The 13,279-nt window shown below is 38.7% G+C and overlaps 1 protein-coding gene across 1 annotated transcript in view; it reads left to right on the top strand.

Moving 5' to 3' along the window:
* Adamts20 (ADAM metallopeptidase with thrombospondin type 1 motif 20) overlaps nt 1-13,279 on the top strand; it is a 193,102-nt gene that overhangs the window by 112,879 nt on the left and 66,944 nt on the right. The window contains exons 27-29 of the mRNA XM_004638581.2: nt 1-131; nt 1,222-1,383; nt 3,187-3,363. The exon at nt 1-131 is cut by the window's left edge and continues 29 nt beyond it. Coding sequence (XP_004638638.2) covers nt 1-131; nt 1,222-1,383; nt 3,187-3,363 — 470 coding nt within the window. The remainder of the gene's footprint in view (nt 132-1,221; nt 1,384-3,186; nt 3,364-13,279) is intronic.

Genomic DNA, 13,279 nt, shown 5'->3' with positions numbered 1-13,279 from the left:
CGGCGGCGGAGCAGCCCGGCCGCCCCCCGGGCGGCGGCCCCGCGCTGACTCACCAGCCTGAAGACAGTCCGGCCCAGGGCAGCCGTCTGGCCGTCGGGGGAGACCGGTGGAGAACCGGGCCGTGGGGCGCAGTAAGACGTCCTCAGAGTCCTGTGAATTCTGTGCCTTTCTTTCCTAAATGGTTTTGGTACCGGGTCTCGCTACGCAGCTCAGACTTGTAGTGATCCTCCTGCTGGCATCCTCCCCAGCACTGGGATTACAGGCGTGCGCCCCCACTCTGTGCCTTTTTATAGTACAGCCCTTGAAAATATACGTGTACGCAAGAGCTCAAATACCTTTAATACTTAATTTATCTGATGATCCATTGCTTCCACCTTAAAAAGATGTTTGATGCCGATTACAAATCCCTGGAATTCTTACTGAATTATACATTAACATGATGTTATGATTACAGAGGAATGCACTTAAAAACAATCTGATCAGAGTCCATTATAGTGGAAACAAGGGAAAACCTTTTAGGAAGTAACACTACAAATGTTCATGCAGAGTATTACTGTGAGGACTGGGGAGATAGCTCGGAGGTCTAAGAGTCTACCTAGCAAGTGTAAGGACCCAGGTTCGATCCCTGGTACTGCATGCCGTGCTGGCCCCAGGTGCCACGCTGGCCACCAGAGCTGGGTGTGGTAGCACACTCCTGTAAGCCCAGTGCTGGGGAGGCTGAGACAGGAGGATCACTACAGATTTGAGCTGTCCAAGTTGCATAGCAAGATCTTGTGCCAAATGAATGAATAAATAAATAAATGATTAAAAAAGAAAAATATTATCATGATAACAATAGAAAAGGTACCGTTGTTCCTATTTTATGTGCAATTAGTGAAGAAAGTAATAAGAAAAGCACCGAAGTGAAGGTTAAGAAACATAACACAACCTTGTATTTTTATTTCTTTGTAGTGAGACCATGAAACTTTAATTCCTTTTTCCTTCTATGGTATTCAGAATGAGGGTGAAGGGCTATTCCTAGAACAACGTAGAGATTTATCTTTACTTCTTTGAATTCTAGGAAGACCATTATAAACTCAAGTGTTCTGGCAGATTTGCTTGATTCCAGCCATGATGCCAGTGAGGACGATGTGGGCGCTAGATTTGCTTCGGCCTGGGTTTCCCACCGTGACCCGCGGTGTGCAGACCGCAGCTTGTGTCTCTGTGTTCTCTCCCCACCAGTGCTCTCGCAGCTGCGCCGGAGGGCTTCAGCACAGGGTCGTGGTCTGCCAGGATGGAAACGGACAGAGCGCCGACTTCTGTGACGCAGCCTCGAAGCCACCAGAGTCCAAGCACTGTGATTTGGGACCTTGTCCACGCTGGAACTATGGGAGCTGGGGAGAAGTAAGCCACGATGTTCGCTACGTTGTTTGGAGATAGTTCCGTGTCTGGAGCACTTATATCACTGGATACACTTGGCTAGCACTTCACTACACTGTACTAGAAGAGCTCTTTAACTGAATGAGTAAAACCATGCTATTCTAATAGATATTCTTTCATGGTGTAAGTCAGTCTCTCACCCATGATAGAAAGCGTATATTCCAAGCTTTGGGACAAGACCTGATGTGCCAGCCGGTATGTCCAAACTTGTAAAATGTACATTTCTTAGAAATGGAGTTGATCGAAACATAGAAACAGGTTGATACTTAGGCCATGTTTTATCCTATTGCTAAGTTGTTCATTTCGTGAATCTTTTCCTTTAAGTCAGACAGCTGTAGATGCTGGAAATACAATTTCCAAAATGGTCCCTTTAAGCTGGCCAAGGTGGTGCGCGCCTGTAATCCAGTACTCGGGTGAGGAGAGGCAGAATTGTAAGATCGAGCCCTGCCTGCGCCTTCCCGAGACCTTATCTCAAAATAAAAAATAAAAAGGGGTAAAGCTGTAGTTGAATCTCCACTACAAGGAAAGAAAAAGTCACTGTGAATATTATCCCCTCATATTTTATGAATAATATCCCACTCATATTTTGGATGGATAAGAATAGGAAACAAATACGTATATTAATTTATAGGCCATATACTTCATTTAGTCAAATGATTTGCTTAATGGTTTTATACACAATTTCTTCTTACAGAAAATTTGGAAATTTTTAATAGGTACACTTTTGATGAGGTTCTAAGATACACCAAAAACATTTCAGAAATGAAGCTCAGTTTTCCAAAATTAAAGTTGCTCCATTATTTCTGAATTTATGTTCATTTTAAAAATTCAAGTCATATGAAAAAAAATATAAAGGAATAAGAACTTTTATCGGGGTTCGATCCCCAGGCCTTCCGTGATGGCCCTGCCCCCTGGGCGCGCTGAGACGGCAGTTGAGACTAGGCCAGGTGGCACGTGCCTGTAATCCCAGCTCTTGGGAGGCTATAGATAGGAGGATCACTATGAGTCTGATGTAATAGTGAGACTCTGAACACCCTGTAGGCCCTTCCCTAAAATACAAAAAAAAAAAGAAAAGAAAAGAGTTTTTGTCATCTTAAGAAGCTTCCTGCAGAATTGTTGTTCTGCGTGGGTTGTATGGTCAGATTCACGGTACACTCAACTTGCTGCCCACTGTTTTCATGTAATAGCCCCTCAGTATCTTCATTTTTATCAGCTGTTATGAATGCACTGTGATCCGTTGCTTAGAGCGCATACATTGTAAAATTAATACTAGTGAGTTAATTTGTGTCTGGCCTACCCTACTAACATTATCAGACAGACCTTTATACCTTCTTCAAACATTACATCGTATCAATTTTTAAAATGTCAGTTTTTATTTATTTTTTATTTTTATTTAAAACTTTTTTAATTATTATTTATTTATTTATTTGTTTGTGTGTGTGTGTGTGTGTGTGTGGCCAACTCAGCCCACCAGGGAGCGGGCTGGCTGGCATGTGGTGCTGGGGGATTGAACCGCGGTCCCTGTGCTTTGCTAAGCTTGTTCTAAGTAGGTGCTTTAGACCACTGAGCCATCTCACCAGCCCTAAAATGTCAGTTTTTAGATTGTGGCTTTAAAACTTTGATTTTTGAACTAGGGAATGTGATTAGCATCTGAAGGAAACCAGCGGGAAACTTGAGCATTGCAAATGGCGCTCAGACACTGACTAAAGCAACGGCACGGTCTCTCGAAGGCCTCGTAACTTTGAATTTTCCTGTTCTTATTTTTAGTGTACACAGACATGTGGAGGAGGAATAAAGTCAAGATTTGTAGTATGCCAGTTCCCCAATGGCCAGGTGTCCCCGGAGCACAGCTGTGAGGTGCTGAACAAGCCGCCTAGTGTGACACAGTGCCACGTGCACGCCTGCCCTGGTCATGTGGCGTGGCAGCGGGGACCGTGGAAATCGGTACGATAGCATTCTCCGGCTCCTCTTTTGTCGCTTTATTATGTCTCTTTCACTTTAATTGCCTTTCTTTATAAATTGTGAAAACCACACACTATATCTTCTCCAGTTTTTGTTAAAAGCAAACTCCTCGCCACCTTAGCTTGTGTTCTTACACTTGACACATGGAGAACTACATTCAAATGCTGTAACATGTATGTTTTTATGTGTATTTATTTTTATTGGTTAATTTTGAACTCCCGCGCTATTCTGAGGGAAATGTTTTCCCCCATTCCTACATTGGCTTGCCTTCCAATTAATCAGTAATGTCTTGCTATTTACATTTGTACGTAATGTCAACAATTTGCATATAACAGTGGTGAGGGTTTAGTAAGCTGTGTATTGTTCGAGCTTGCAACTATGTGTGGCTTTTGTCTGTGTCCAGTAACTGATGCAGAAGCAAAAATCTCTTCCTTTAAAACTTGTTTTTATCATTGTTAAATTTATTATTGTGTTTGGAAATGTGAAAATATTATGTTGAAGAAAAGATAGGTTTACTTACATGAAGTAAATTGTTTACAGTTGGTTAAATACATCATAAGAGAGTATGATTTATATAATTATATATATGAATATTGACTTTTTCCACTATGTGGATTCATTGTGTATAAGGATATTTTAATCTTCTGCAGTAATTTTTTGTAGCCTGACACAAAACTCAAATATTACTCTTGAGTAGTTTATTTTTCTCTAGTATTCTTCAAACATACAAGTTTTGAGGAACAATTAATGCAGAACTACATTGAGATTCGCATTTTGATCACTTTGGTCTTTTAGAATCCTGAACAACAGAATGTTTATTTTAGGTGAAAAATTGATTTGAGCCTATAATCTTTTTATAACTGAATTTATAAAGGTAAGCGATTTTTTACTTGGAAAAAAATTGTAACTCCACAGCTACAGCTGGTTCTCTGTGCTTGCCCGTGTTCTGCCCCAGCTGAGCTTCTGCAGTGAAATATGTGGCACATTTAAAGCCGTGGCATTTGAAGTTCAGGCAAGGCTAAGATACGCATTTGTCGTTAGCGTTACTGATGACTTAAACAGTAGAGCAAGTTAGCTTCATTAGGAGAATTTTACAATAAAATTACTGCTTCAGAAGAGTGTCTCTTTGTGGGGATTAATAAACACGGAGACATTTTACTGATCCCTGTTCTCTTTCATGAAGAACATAATGATGCTTTTGAAGCTTAATACTAAAATTTATTTAAAGTGATAGCATATTAGAAGTAGAAATATTCTTTTTGAGTCAGTTTTAGGTCTGTAGCTTTGATCCTTCATTTGATATTTTAAAACATCTTAAGGTATCCTGACCAAGGTGACAGTCCCACTACGGCGCTGTTGTGGTGCTCCTGCCCGGCACTTTTGTGTACCTGAGCGACATCATAGGTGAAAAGCCTGAGTTTTCATTACTAAATAAATAGTAAAGAAAAAAACCCTGCCAGTTATGAAATAGTAAGATATAGTTCAAAATATCTTCATTGTCGGCTGCCTGTGTCTTCCGAAAGCAGTTCTTGGGATAATTCAGTCTTTGCACTAGTAAAAAAAGAAAAAAAACTGTAATATTTTTATTTTTTGATAAATTGAAAATGATGTTTTTAAAATCACAAAGAAATGTTTATATCAGAATGTTTACAAACTTATTTATTTACTTCACTACATGTATATAGTACATAATATTGTTGGAGCTCCCGAGTTTCTTTTATCATATAAACACTATTTATTTGTTCAGTCAGCCTTTTATATTAAAAGGATTTAGGGGATCTGAAGTTTTATATCAAAACAAATATCATCATTTGCCTCTTTCAGGGTTGCCATATGTTAACTAAACTTCAGAATAGCTGTTATCAACATACCAGATTGATATTCTTTCATGGACAATTTTATTTTCAAAAGATCCTGTTCATTAAGTTAGAAACTTAAGAGGATATATGTGTGCACATTTAGGTGTATGAATGAAATCTCTTTTCATTTTAAAGGAAAACAAAAGCAGGAAGTGCCAAGTCACTTAAGATTAGGAAGGTGTGAGAATATACGTAATTTCTCTCCATGATGATGTGGGAAATCTTACTCTGTAATAACAAAAGAAATAAATCAATTTTAGCCAGTGCCTGTTAATTTAATTTCTGTACTTCTGTGATTGTCAATGTGAAATAATTGTATCTTAACCCTTGTTTATTAATGATATATGTTGCTTTGCGCTGTGTTTAATCCACATGTATTGTATTTTTATTTACTGAATCAATACCTAAAATATTTTAAGTCACTGATATTGTAACAAGTGCCTCCTTTCTTTTGGTGCTATTTTTCTTAATGAATTTGTTAATTTCTCTTATTAAACATTTAATTGCTGAATAGTGTATGTTTTCATAATTTTACTCTGATTATGTGTAAGCTAATGCTATTTTTCAGACAGTAATTTTGTTAAAAAAACTAACATTGGGACTTAAAAGTATAAGATTCATTATTTAGCTATCAATATTTAAATATTATAAATATTTATTTTATTGTATATTATACTGAATAAAAACAAGTGATAGACAGTGTTATTTGGTAACTTAGAGCAGACATGCTTAGGATCAGGGTAGTCTTTAAAAATGAGTAAGAGCTTTACTTTTCTTTTTCATACATGCTAATGTGTTTGAGCCATTCTCACAAATACTCTTTAAGCAAACATAATTGACATAATTTTCTCACTAGTTCTCTCATAATTCATTTTCCTATATTTTATCCATTCCCTATATAGAATGCAATATTTGGTAGACTAATAGTGTGTATTCCAGTAAGTCCTAAAGTTAATGACAAGCTAACAAAAGTCAAAAATAGTTTTTAAATTTTTTTCTTAAAGAACATTTTCTCCCTAAATTTCTAATGATACAAGGGAATACAACACAGCTCCTTTCAGAGCTGTCGGAATGAGCTTGCGGGGTCTGTACACACCCAGAAAGCCCCAAGTGTGTCGGCCAACAACTGTGTGTACTGCGAGAGCACCGAGGGGCTCACGCAGCAGAGGTGCCCAGTGCTCAGCCCCCCAGTGCCCCTCGGGGCAGAAGGTGTGCGAGAAGCGTGCCCGGAGCTGCCCAGGACGAGGTCCTCTGCACAAGGGCTGGAGGAAAGCCTTCTTTGTTTTGTAAAGTGGACTATTCTGCAAAAAACATTTGCAGTCATTAGCTATCATCTTAAGTTTGCAAAAGACATATATAAAGGTAGCGGGTCCATTGGAAATGAATTTTAAAATTGAGACTAGAAATATTTATTATGTATGAAAATTATTTATTATGCTTTCTATCATATCCTTCTAAGGTACATTTGTTGATTTTCCTAAAAATCGTAAGTAATCACTATATATTACACAGGCTACCTAGTCCCTGGGAGCAAACTAGACACAATTTTTCCACACTGGGACTTTGTAGTTGAGTGGTGAATATACTAAATAAGTGAATGAACGTATTCCACGTTGGAATTCCCATTTTGTGTCAGCAGCAATCGTGTGATTTGTGGTATTGAAGATTCATAATTATAGGTGATTAATAGGTTAAAAAAATAATAATTACTAATGAAGATTGCATTTTTACTACAGAATAAATTTGCTAGTAAATCTTAGAAAATGTGAACTAGTAGAATGCATTGTATTGTAACTTAGCAGGAGATAAGCCTTGCTAGTTCTACATTCAAAGAATATTGATTCCCAGTATCCCCACCCCCCAAAAAACAAAAGAATAGTCTTCATGTGGGTGTAGTTGTCTTACAGCTCTGCCCATGTGAATGTGTGTGTGTGTGTGTGTGTGTGTGTGTGTGTGTATGTAATACAGGGTCTCACTATGCAGCTTGGGCTCGTAGTGATCTTCCTGTTTTCAGCCTCCCCAGGGATTACAGGCATGTGCCTCCACACCGGACTTGGTCTCCAGCTTAGCATGCCAGGGGGTGGGGCTGGCGTGGTATGTGGTGCTGGGAATCAAACCCTGTCCTTGTGCTTAGTCCGCTGAGCTATCTCATTGGTCCCCATGTAAATTTTATGCAACGCCAGGAAGAAGATCATGAAAAGATTTCTAAATTGACCTAGATAAGGAGGCTCCAAAAATAATTTTAGAGACACAGTTGGACCCTACAGGTTTGAAGTGTACGTACGGCAAGGAAATGTAAGTAGTTATTCCAGGCAATGCAGAGGTCGGAAGAAAAGAAACTAGCTGGATCTTAGGATGTTAAGTGACGTTAGAATGCAGTAGTTAGAGCATGCACTGACTCAAAGGTATTTCAGCATAAGTGGTGATTCGCGATAGTTTTTCTTTATGTTTCTGTGTTAAGGAAAGAGGAATGCCCACGTGTCTGTGGTAATTCTTCTGTTTCCGCAGGCACCCTGATTTAAGATTCTCTGGGAAAAATTATAGAATACTTTCAGATGAAATTGATTTAAATATTTCACAATATGGATGTACTATATGATGAGATACTTATATGATATAAACATTGTTGATATTAGAGTATTTAGATATCTCCAGATTTCCTGTATTTTGTGTGTCAGTTTTCAGTTAATTTTAAAAATTATATTTTATTTTTTACATAATTACAACAGGGAAAGGTATTTTTTTCAGATAGCTTTGAATTTATTCATGGGATGACTCAACACATTGCATACTCTCTTCCTAGTGTTTATTTGCTGTACAAGATGCAGACATGATATCCTATTTACAAACACCATTAGAACAAATCCCTCTCTTCATTAAGAGAATGTAACTATATATCTATCCTAACCACTTTGAATACACAGATACAAAATGGACATTCATCTGTATCCCCTTTTTTGTTTAGTTCCGTCATTTGAATATTATAGATGTGCTAACTCAGCAAAATATTCTAAGAGTCCAATAGCACATTGGCTAAGTAATGGCCGTGACTCATCCACATGGCTGACACTGACAAAGGATCTACAATCTGAGGTACAGGATCTCAGGATAAATCACTGACCTTATCAGACACAAAAGCTACAACTCTTATTGTATAGGTTTTGCTTTATCTTGGTCTTAACCATCCAGCTGAAAAGTATAAAAATGAAGTATAAGAAGTAAAGCCATGCTGTTATGTTGAGCTGTGGGGGACTCAGGTCAATAATTTCTGACATTGCCAGTCAAGTGGAAAACCCAATACTATTATGGACTATGGGAAAGGTCTTTTGTTTTCTAGTCAATTGATTCCCTTGTTATATATTTCTGAAGATATTTTGAACATATGATTTATGTTTTATCATATATTAATACATTATGTGTACTAATATATAATTACCTGATTTATAGAAGATATAAGGTTGCATTTTAAAGGATAAATTATTTAATATTAAATATAAGTTTTATTTTAGGAATGGTTAAAAGAATTTTCTCTCACTGAATTACTACCTCATTTCTAAAAAGTGATTAAAGTATGTTTTATTACTTTGAAAATCTTAGAGTGGTTTTAGAAACAATTTATTTCAAAATGAGGTTTTAATAGCTTCCATAGTGAAAAAATAACTTACAATACTATCTCCAAATAGTTAATTTATCATTAGATGCTCCTGTCATATAGTAGAAATTAGTTTTCAATCCAGTATTCATTATTCAAAAACTGAATTTCCATTTCTACAAATTTTCCTTGACGCCATTTTTATAACTTAAATATCTTTGAAACTGAAGGTTTTTAAACTTCGAAGATTTGAAAGTCATGTACACAGACTAGAAATTTCTGCTTCAATGTTGTAAGACATACACTTGACAAAAATCCCAGAGCATAAGCATTTTCAGACATTTCAAAATGTTCTTCTTATTAGGAGTTTCTGAAAGCAGCTTCTCATCCACTGCTATACTTCTCCTTTTCCTTAAAGGGTGGAGATTAGATATCCCATTTGAAAAAGTCTCTTTTTCCTAATACGGAGTTAGTAACTCATCTGCATCTGCCCACGACTGTTTAGGAGCTTGAGCATTGTCAGCCAAAACTAAAGCACAAAGTGCCACCCCGCTCCAGCAGTTTCTCAGGGCTCTTCTCTGTGATAGTGTCCCCTGCACGTCCGCTGCAGTGAGTGGCTGTGGGTTGCGGCGGGTACGCTGCGTGGGGTGGCAGTGGTGGTGTCCCCTTGTGGAACCTCACGCATCCCACACTGGCGTAAGGCAGGCGGACGACCCTCTAGACAAGGCTTACTGGCTTTATTCTGTTGGATGAAACAAAATACGGATAGGAATTCTTAAAATAATACTTGTGCTACTGGAGGAAACGACCTTGCTCCCTTTAAGCTGGGCTGCTCAGACTGCCTGCGACCCTCACAGTCGTTCAGTAGCTAAACCCACCCATGTGCAGAGCCACGTTTGGGACTGTGCGGTTTGTTGTCGTGGGCACCGTCCACTGGTTGTGCTGTTCTGCCTATAGTTAAATTAGTGAACATGCTAATGCACTCGATGCCTAAATCTAGTAGGATTTGTCTAGAAAGGTACTCGAAGTTCACATCCAATAGTGATACGCTCTCCATGTATTAACACTAGTATCACAAATGTCACATTCTATAGCTGTCTATGAAATACTGCCAATTTTTAAAGATCAGTTGGCATGTCGCAGAGAAACTACTTAACCAGTTATTAAGTGCACTTGGAAATGATCCTCTAAAATGCTTCTGAGATTTCTTTGATCCCTCTGGGATTCTATGTTGGAACTGGACCCAGGAAAACATAGAATTTAGAAATAATTGTGAAGGGAATAAGTCTACCCCAATTGAACCATCTTTTTGCTCAAGATTATTGGGAGTGGTCTGGGCATGGTGGCATGCACCTGTAATCCCAGCACTCGGGAGGCAGAGGCAGGAGAATCGATGCAAGTTCAAGACCAGCCTTGGCTGAAAAGTGAGCTCAAGCCTAGCATGAACTGGGTAGCAAGACCCTGTCTGAAAAAGAAAAAAAAAAAAAAAAAAAAAGAAAAGAAAAAAAGAAAGAAGAAGATTATTGAGACAACATTGATTAAGCACTAGGCTAAGAAATGTGGAAAGCCAAGCAGGAAGGGAGACGGTGTACTTCTTTGAAGGATTCAGAGACAGCAGGAATTTAAAATTGCACACAAATAACAATAAGATGAAAAGGCATCACACTAAGAGTGAGAAGTGTGTGTCTTGCTGGGGAAAGATGGGAGGTGGGCTTGGAGGAGCAGGCTTGGGCCGTGATGGGGGAGTCAAATTTCAGTGGGAAAGGAGGTACCAGGTAGGAGACTTGGAGCTACATTATACAGATCAGAAAAAGGAATTCGATTTGGCCCGTTTATAATGACAGTGAGGTTGTGGGGCTGGTTTGTGAGATGGGGATCAGAGTGCATTGTAGGTGTAGGTGGGGACCACATCTCAAAGGGCCTATGTGCGATATGCTTCAAAAGATTTTTTTAAAATCTCTTCTATTCAATAGCTGTAGAAAAAGCACTGAATTTCTAGTATAGAGATCAGAGCTGTGTTCAGATCTACTGGCCAGGAATTCTCATGGTAAAATTTAAGCAAGCTAGTTGTATGAAAGCAGAAGGAGCTGTGGAGGAGAAATTGGTGGTTGTTCTTGATCAAAGGGCGGGGAGCACCTGAAGATGGGAGGGGACATGCACGCTAGCATCTGGGCAACTCATGGCTGTCAAGAGGATGAAGTGGAGAGAGTCACGATGGGGAACTTTGCTATATAGTAACTATCTACAAAGGATACCATTAGGATGGATAAAATGGAACAACACAAGAAGCACTTTCCATAGAACCTATTGCACAAGGCACAGTCTGTTTTGGTTGTCGTTACCCCTTGTCCAGTGAGAGCATAGTCTTCCTCCTAAAGGACAAGAAAGCCCAAGTGTGACCATGAAAGCTCATAATATATGAACTGAAGCAACACCCACCTAGCAAATTATGCTCTAGTATAAACCAGAAGCCAACTTGGACTGAAGTTCAGTTTTTTACTTTAAAGGTTTATGGAAATATATGGGTAACATCCAGCAAGGTTTCAAATCATCAAGATAAAGTGCAATAACTTTCCAAAGGGGAACCCACCTATACAACCACTACGTGGACTAAGAACACTAGCACCCCAGAAATTGTTTCATACATCCCCCCATTTTTTTTAACCTCCCACATGTTGCCCCCTTTTTGACATCAGTTCCTGTAAATAAGTTTGCCTGCTATTGAATTTCAGATGGGCGGCATGTAGTTTGTGAGAGTCACAATATATTTGAAATGTGATCGTGTTGTAGAGTTGTAGGTTATCAGCTGGTACTGTATTAGCTATGAACATAAAATCAGATGATGCGTAAGAGCGAATGAATATGATTTCTAAAGATATTTATTCTATAGTTGACACGCATTTGGAATTGTTTTGAGTTTGGGACTCACAAGGCGCATGTGTCTTTTTGATAAACATGTATGCACGTACATGTAGGCACATGTGTCTTTTGGTAAACATGTATGCACATATCTGTTGGCTATATAGCCAGGGGTTGAATGACAGAATCCTAGTGTACACGTATGTTCTGTTTTAATACTGTAAGATGGCTCTCTAAAGTGGCTTTATAAGGCAAACAGGTTCCCTGTATCCTGGTTAACACCTGGTACAGCCAAGCTTTTACAATTTAGTGTTTCCATTGAGTTTATAGCGTTCTCTCTGTGGTTTTAATATGCATCTCTCTGATGGCTACCTCCAGTGTTTTTCTGTTTACACTTGTTTAGTCCCATGGGGTAGGTGCTTTTGTGGGGTGAAGTCCTTTAGCCATCTTCCAGGGGACACACAGGAGAGGCGCAAAGCTGAAGGCTCCTGCGTACAGTGAAGATTTATTTTGCAATTATTTTAGAAACTAACTTGAGAAGAGAGGAGTAGGTTGCTTCACACTGCTGATATAATTTAGAAGAAATGCTGGCTCTTTGGATCCCTAGCTCTTTTTTAAACAGATGCAAAATCCTGGATTTCCAGTCTTCACGGGCGTCCATGAATGTATTCATTCGGTAGTTGCTTATGTGGAAGTCACTGTGTGTCAGGCACCATTAGAAGAGGAGGAGAAAAATGCGAGTTGCGCGGGGCCCAGGACAACTCACGTACAACGGGCGAAAGCAGTTTTTAGAAGACACACATGTAATTATTCCTGTGCACAGCTGCATGTGTGTGGAGGGAAGAGTTGAGTACGGCAGGATACGGAGTGGGGAGATTCCTCAAAAACTGGAAAGAGAAGAAATGAATTTTCTTTTGGGTGAGAGCTATTTCACCATTTTTAACTTCTTCAATGATTTAAATGTCATTTTGATACCCAGTAAAAAACAAATCCACTTTCAGAAGTGAAACCAGGGATAAAAAAACCTGTTTTGCAGGAAGGAAAAAATATTCTCAGTTATGTAAAATCAAAGTGAGATGCTTAGTTATACAGATAATTAAAATGTCTAAATAGATGACTATCATTATTTTTGAGAAAAATATTTCTTTCAATGGACTATTAATAAGAAGAATTACTCTACCTATAAAATGTAGTTAACATCCTGAGATAAGAGTATCAAGTGGTCAGATTTCTGCTTTGGCATAATTATTAAAATCATCAGAAAAAGGTTTTCCAGCAAGGAGCCATTTGTATTTCTAGCTTGTAATTTGTCAGCATATGAATATGTATTCAGGAAAGTTTTTTACTTGCTACATTTTACTAGATTTTGCTCCACTGAGCCACCGCCGATGTAATGTTTGGTAGGTACAATCAGAAGGCGCTCCGTCTCGTTAGTGACTGATCATTGTCTTTGAGATGCCACTAGATATGGTGTGAGGACCAAATTGTGCAAGTTACACTGTGTGAGTGGAAATATGAAATTGCACATGGGTTCTTTTTTGGTGTAAGAACAGGATATGAGTTACTGTCCCACCGCAATGGGCATTGT

This window comes from Octodon degus, unplaced genomic scaffold (assembly GCF_000260255.1).
Source record: "Octodon degus isolate 3935 unplaced genomic scaffold, OctDeg1.0 scaffold00100, whole genome shotgun sequence".
NCBI lineage: Eukaryota > Metazoa > Chordata > Mammalia > Rodentia > Octodontidae > Octodon > Octodon degus.
Note: the sequence above shows the minus strand (reverse complement) of the source record. Positions and strands in the feature narration are given on the sequence as shown.